This window comes from Sitophilus oryzae, unplaced genomic scaffold (assembly GCF_002938485.1).
Source record: "Sitophilus oryzae breed Bouriz unplaced genomic scaffold, Soryzae_2.0 scaffold_863_pilon_pilon, whole genome shotgun sequence".
In the NCBI taxonomy this organism is placed as follows: domain Eukaryota; kingdom Metazoa; phylum Arthropoda; class Insecta; order Coleoptera; family Curculionidae; genus Sitophilus; species Sitophilus oryzae.
Window position 1 is genome coordinate 7,468 of NW_022147487.1, and position 7,533 is coordinate 15,000.

General features: G+C 32.2%; 1 protein-coding gene across 1 annotated transcript in view; it reads right to left on the minus strand.

Annotated features, from left to right (window-relative positions):
* Positions 1–1,803: 1,803 nt before the first annotated feature.
* LOC115890382 (paired box protein Pax-6-like) overlaps positions 1,804–7,533 on the minus strand; it is a gene marked incomplete at its 3' end in the record, with an annotated part of 60,724 nt that continues 54,994 nt past the window's right edge. The window contains 1 exon segment of the mRNA XM_030910591.1: positions 1,804–1,865. Coding sequence (XP_030766451.1) covers positions 1,804–1,865 — 62 coding nt within the window.

Below are 7,533 nucleotides of genomic sequence, written 5' to 3' on the forward strand. Positions count from 1 at the left end.
CACAGATGGGAAACATTGGGATTTATTCTAGCAATTTTAGCCACACAAGGCGGTCCTGGTTTGTTCAGTTTAATGACTCTTTGACATTTGTCTGGGCCTAATCTTTGCGTGTTCCCTAATTCAAATTATCTGCATATTTTTTCGATACAACACCCTGGGTAACATCTACTATCTCTGCTACGTCTCTCAGCGTTAAATTTTATGGACGTGATCCATTTCATTTCTGAAATAGATGTAAGAATATTCAGAAATAAACAGAAAAAATTTAATGACAAAACACAATTATTTCTTTACATTTATCTTCCAAATAAAACCTCTCTAACAAAGTGTTTTGATTGTCTCGAATCCCGAAGCCGCGGCAATCCATCTTTGCCTCGCGGCCTAGCGCGAGCTTTAACATGATTGAAAAGCATTATTTATCACCGTGAAACATGCTTAATTAACCGCCGGGCGGAATTTATGGGTGTCCGTCAATGCGGAGGTCCATCGGACCCGTAGCTTTTCGGTTGATTGATTGTTGAAGTTTTATATAGCAAATTAGAGGTGCTTATTGAATGTTTTCTCGGTAAGATTTGTTGTTCGTGGGCTTGGAATAAAATAGAATTATTTCACAATGATATATATTTGATATTTTCTTATAGTTTATCAGTATCAGAGAACCAAGCATAGATATTCACAGGGTAGCATACTACAGAGGACAAAATATATATCAAAATGTTCCTTTGAACATATACTTTAACCCTTTATAGATTGATGGTCGCTAAATCGACCACTTTAATTTAACTATCTAATCAGTCGCGTGGAAGTGTATTATCCCCAGTTTGTTTGCTATGCTTATTTCTATGCAGTTTGCCGTTTAATTAACCATATTTATGCGTTGGCCGAATTGGCGCAAAAATTTATCGTAAGCGGTTGAATATTCGACCAGCGAGCACTGGTCACACTGAGTTCGCTCTGTATCATATAGATAATAATTGTCGTATTGTAAAACTTTTCTATACCAAATTTCGTGTGATAAAATTTAAAATACAGAAACAAAATGTATCTGTGACGTTTATTTCTTTTTTATTTTGTACGCAAATTTGCAACCCCGATGATATTTTCTAAAATCGTTAACATATCCTGTATATTTTCGATCATTTCTCATAGGATGCGAGTTTCTCGAAAAGCAAAAATTGATTTACTTGATTTGGGCATATTTTTGAGTAAAGTGCTAACAGAGATAATCAAAATCAACTTACTCTTTTTTCTTACATTGGATGATACATGACCCCACTCCCTTATTTGTTAACTTTTTGAAAAATTTTATTAAGAAGATATGCTCCTTTATTGCTTATTTTATATATTATTTAAGCCAAACTAGAAAATAGTGGGTACTGCCTAAAGGGGTTAAGACCCTTCTCAAGGAAGTGAGGGCACATAAATGTGAATAATAAAAATAATGTATATTGTTGATTTTTAAGAACATTGCTGAATCGTTTTCCTTGAAATTTCATTTTACCTACAAATATTTTAATATAGAAACAGATAGCAATAAAATTCATACTAGTTCTGAAAAGATACTTTTAGTTAGAGGAGAAGTTGGTCTCTCCCTTAAAACTTTTTTGCCAAATAAATGAGAAAATAAAATAATTTATATTTCTATTTGTTTATATTGAAGATTTCGTGAACAGAAGCTTATTTATAGTATTTGTGTCATATAATTAAAATAAATAAATCTTACCTTCTGATATAAGTCTTTCTCTAATTTCCCAAGCGAAAATTGTAGGATTTTCCCTCTTATATTGCTCCTATTTTTGAAACTACAGCTGGTGTTGCTACCTTTGGTTTGCTCCCTCCTATCAGGCCTGGCGGTCTTAAGGTTCCTGCAACAATTATATTTGACCCAATAAAATGTTTTAAACATTTGAGATTTATCAAAAATATCGGAGGTGAAAAAGAAAGCTAGCCCATTTACTTAAAATACCAGTATGAATGAAAAAAGCCGTCAAAGAGGGGCTGTGGAATGAAAATCGACGATAATATGGCGTAGTGATGGGTTGTTATTTAACTATCTGTTATTTTATAATTATTTATAAATAACATAACACAACCGTTATTACCGCCAAAAATAACAGATATAAAATAACGACACGTAATGATCGGCCGCTCGTGAAAGGAAAAACGAAGTTGGCGCTCTGCATCACCACGTAATTCTATGCTGCTCGAAGCAATTCCAAAGAACAACTAGTATGGATGGAAAACATGTTATTTCGTCAACCCATCGATACAGGCGGCGAGGCAACGGACAACGGAGTGGGAATGCGCTACGGCGAACGGAGCTGCTTCGGCCGATGCCGTCGATGGTCGTATTGGGCTTACAACGGCTTAAAAATAATAGGGATATAAAAGAAGCAGGTTATTTGAAACAGTTGCGGGGCATAACGCCTGGCGGTCGAGATAACGGGAGTGGGAAAGGAACGCTGCTGCGTCGGTCGATTGTCGATGGAAGCTCGCAACGGGTTGGAGGAGCAGTCATTTTAGATACCTACGTTGTTTTTCAACCTGTTACGGGCATAACAGGGCGGCGGTCGAGATAACAGGATTGGGAAAGGAACGCTGCTGCATCGGTCGATTGTCGATGGAGGTTCGAAACAGGTTGGGGAATAACGCATCAGTTGTTTTAGATACATTCTGTTTTAACCTGTTACGAGCATAACGGGCGGAGGTCGAAATATTATGGCGCTGTATGTTTCAGTACTTACTTTTTATTTTTATTTATTCTGCAAAATTTTCAGAATAATATTTTAAGATTTTTTAAAAATGTATACAGGGTGTTTTTAAAAATCTGGTCATTGATTAATCACGATCCTGCTTAAAGCCATTGAGGTAAAAAACTGATTTTTGGAAAACGGATTGACTTTAGGGTGTAGAGGTTCGATAAGAAGGGATTTTTCGCGTTTTTAGAGAGGTATTTTAGATAACAATCGATATTTAGAAATGTTTTGACACCCTGGAAATACTACCACCGAGCACGTCATTGTTGCAACTTGCAACTGCGTTAATACGCCTCGCGGTGACTGCCTCATACTCTTTCAGATATTTAGGAGTAAAATAAAGAAACCTGTTATTTCTAAGCTGTTATTTTAAGCTGTTTTTTATAAATAACTATAACAGTTTCAACTGTTATCTAAAAATAACAGTTTTGCCCATCACTAATATGGCGAGGCCATTCTCTAGACATTATTCACTAAAAATTGACATAAAACTTAACATATAAAATAATTGCATTACTGTTAAGGCCATCTGGCAGTAAGTGCCATTAGAAAATTGAGAAGAGTACGGGCCTAGTAATTACGTCTAGAACTTGACTTTGCCAACATTATCATCATATATAATTTCATCTTTGACGACGTTTTTTTTTCGATTGTATGGTACTTAATTGTATGTATATATTTTCGATTGTATGGTATTTAAGAGATACATTAATAAAATGTCTAACCATAGAAAAGTAACGTCATAGGAACTACATAAATAACCAAACCCCCATTTGAGTTCAAAATTCTTCCCCGAAAAGTGTTCACAACAACTAACCGATGAACATGCCATCATAAATTGTGCCATATGTTCAAAAACTCTGCAAAAACACGACATAAACTTGTAAACAAGGAGTTGTTATCGTACTGCGCCCGGCAAACAGGCGAATTTATCTATGGCGTAATTAACGACAAGCCTGACATCTTACGTCTCGTTATGTAAATGTCGTCAGTCAGAATAACTGCCCCTCGCTAAACAGTAGCTTCCGGTGTCGCTGGCAACATTGTTTTTCTACTAATTGGACGATAAATATATCTTTTTTGGCGAGGAACAAAAATACGCAGCAGGGTGGTAATTTGACAAACGTATTTTATGTATTTCTCCGTTGTAAGTTGAGCCATTTCCGTTTTCTGCTAATTACAAGCCTAAAGATTGCACAGATAAATTAGCCCGACATCATGTAAATCAAGTGCTTTTAAAAACTTGGAAATTTATTACTGTTTCTGTTGCTTTTGTTGTTACTATTGATTTATTGATCTTGTTACAGGTTATAAAAATTTCAGTATGTAAAAAACTGCATACAGGGTGGGTAAGGTCTGGATATCTTCCAACCATATTTATTTATTTTGTGACTATGATATATTCATAAGTCTAGACTACTGGTCCTGCAGGCAAACAACAATTTGCTAAAGCCACTTAATATTTGAGAAGCATTTACAGATAGATATAGGACATTTTACATTAAATATATGTAGAATTTTGCAAAGAATCCAAAAGTTGATTAATATAAAAGGTGTGTATTTAAAATAAGAAAGTTAATATTGGCCACTGTTACACGACACACCCTGTATAAATAATTTCTATTAATAAATTGTACTGAAGCTGTGGTTGGTTCCTTGTGAAACATCGTTGAAATATTAGTATTTTAATAAAGCACGCTTTTAACATTATTAAATATGTTGTATATAAAAAATGTAAATATGTTAAATATAAAACCGTTTTTTAACATTATTAAATTCAATTAACTCTGAGAATACAATTTACAATTGAAAAGGTATTAATACCATCAATTTTCCTTGATGTTACAAGAAATTATAAAACAGTCTAATAGATTACAATTTGACAGCATAGAAAACCCACTACCACAGACACTGTAATACATAGTCAATCACACCAATCCTAGCAAATCAAAATGTCACCCTTTCATAGTTTAATTCATAGATTAGTAATGTTTCCACTGACCCCAGAGAAATTTAAAAAAGAGTTAAATATTATTAAACAAATCGCCATCAACAATGGATATAAGTGTTATTGATAATATGCTAAAGAAAAAACAAAAGAAAATATTAATGAAAAATTTTTATTCCGCTAATTCTAAAGACAATAACAATTATCGACTCTTTTAAACTACATTCCTAATTTAACTAACAAAATATCAAATAATCTCAATAAAATAGGATGTAATTAACGTAAATAAAAGAAATTTAGGTCAAATTTTATTAAATAATAAAGACAAAACTAATGTCAAAAATAAGTCGGGTGTATATAGGGTGGATTGCAATGATTGTGATGCCGTGTACATAGGCCAAACAGGTAGAAATTTAGATATAGGATTAAAGAACATGTAAAGTCTATTAATAATCTCCAGCAAAGTTCTGGTCTTGCAACTCATTGTATAGTAAATAATCACAAAATTAATGAAAACTCAATTAAGTTACTACACAGAGAAACAAAAGGTAGACGCTTAAATTACATTGAACAGTTAGAAATACTAAAATCTGTTAAAAACGAAAATAATGTTAACGACCAACAAGGATTTCTAAATTCTCTCTACATTTTTTATTACCCCTATTGTAAACTCGAACCCACCCCATAGTAAATATATATAGTTACAGTGTAGTTAGACGATTAGTTCTTAAAAACTCTTTGAAAAAGGCCTAACAAAATGAAACATATGGCTGTTGAGTTAAAGTTATTCTTATTAAAAGTTTTTGAAACATCTAAAAGCGTGCTTTATTAAAATACTAAAATTTCTATTAAAACAAATGCGCAATTAAAAATATCAATCCACGTGTGAGAGTGTTTTTTTTTTAAACAAGCCCTCATATTTTTATTATCGAATTTATTCCTTTTCTTCATAAAGGTAAATTACAAGAAAATAAAATAAGTACACTAAAAAATATACATATACTTCAGAGATATCTGTCATATCTTTTTTATTTTTGATCCAAAAATCTCTAATATATTAGGTAAAAATTAGTCTTACGCGTTATATGACTCAGGTCACTTAATAATGTTAAATATTAATTAATTTTTAAGAAGCAAGGGTTTGCTGTCCGACCGCTGGTTGATGTCTCCCGGTTTAAATGTATTGTTTTATAAATTCTGCAATTACTGCACTTTTGATCTTCTGGCTTCGAGTCATATATAACGTTTCTAATAAAAAGTAACCATAAAACTCTAAATATGTATTCTCTAATACCTCGCGTCACTTTATACAGGGTGTTTTTTGTGTTTTACCATGAGAGGACTAAATTTATCGCAGATATAATTTTTCTTACTAATCTAAAAATTGTTGATTGTAATAAATACATAACTGTCGCAATTTTTAGGTAAAATTTAAGTAATTTTAAAACAATATACAGGGTCTTGAAAAAAATCTTGGTATTTTCACAATGAAACAGAAATTTAAAAAAATAATAAGTAATTTTATGTTAAATGCAATAATTACGTTAGATGCCAAACAAAAAACAATTTGTCAGTGGCTTTTTATCAGTAAAACCAATTTGCCTAATCAACAAAAAATTGGTTAAAACCCACTAAAACTGTTTTTTTTTATTCTTACTAAATCTTACAAAAATTAGTTTTTTTAGTTTTTCGCTTTAGCGGCGAATTACCCAAGATTTTTTTTTAATTAATCCGCCACAAAGGTATAGATATTATTATATATACAGGGTGTTTCAATTTAACAGGCTCAATAAAAAATCTGTACTAATATATAAAATCCTTAAGTGACTGACATACTGATTAATCACTATCCTCCTCAAACTACTCAACGTAAGAAGCTCAATTTTGGCATATTTAGGTTGATTCTAGGGTGTAGAGGTTCGATAAGAAGGGATTTTTTGAAATTCCAGTATTTTAAGATATTTTAAAAATGTATACAGGGTGTTTCGAAAAATCTGGTCATTGATTAATCACGATCCTGCTTAAAGCGCTTGACGTAAAAAGCTGATTTTTGGAAAACAGACTGACTTTAGGATGTAGAGGTTCGATAAGAAGGGATTTTTCGAAACTCGAATTCTAAGGGGGTGAAACTATCCCTCAAATATTAAAATATTTTGTATCTAAAAACCGGTTAGTTTTTCGGAAAAACTCTTAAACACGTATATTTTATTTTGTTGTTTTGCATATTTTAAGATTTTTTATAAATATACACAGGGTGTCTCATAAAATATGACCATTGAGTAATCACGATTCTGCTTAAACTGCTTGACGTTTAAAGCTGATTTTTGCACGGATTGACTGTGGGGTGTAGAGGATCAATAAGGAGGGGTTTCTCGAATCTCAAATTCCAAGAGGGTGAAAACGCCCCTCAAATATTACAATATTTGTTATTTAAAAAACAGTTAGTCTTTCGGGAAAACGCTTGGACAAACATAATTTATTTGTTTTTTACATATTTTGAAATTTTTTAAAAATTATACAGGGCGTTCCAAAAGTCGGGTAATTTCTTAACCACGATTCTGCTTAAACTACTTGACGTAAAAAGCTTATTTTTGGCAAACGGATTTTTCGAAAGCCAAATTTCAACGAGATGAAACTACCCCTCGAATATTATTACCAAGTTATATAATAATATCGCTATATTGTTTTTCTCATGCTGACATAAATCTGAGAAAATTTTATCCAATTTGTACGTTAATGGAAATTCTTTCTTTGCTTTATCATCACCATTACAAATGATTAATTCGACGCGAACGAAGTCGTTGGTACACGCTAGTAATTTTATAAATA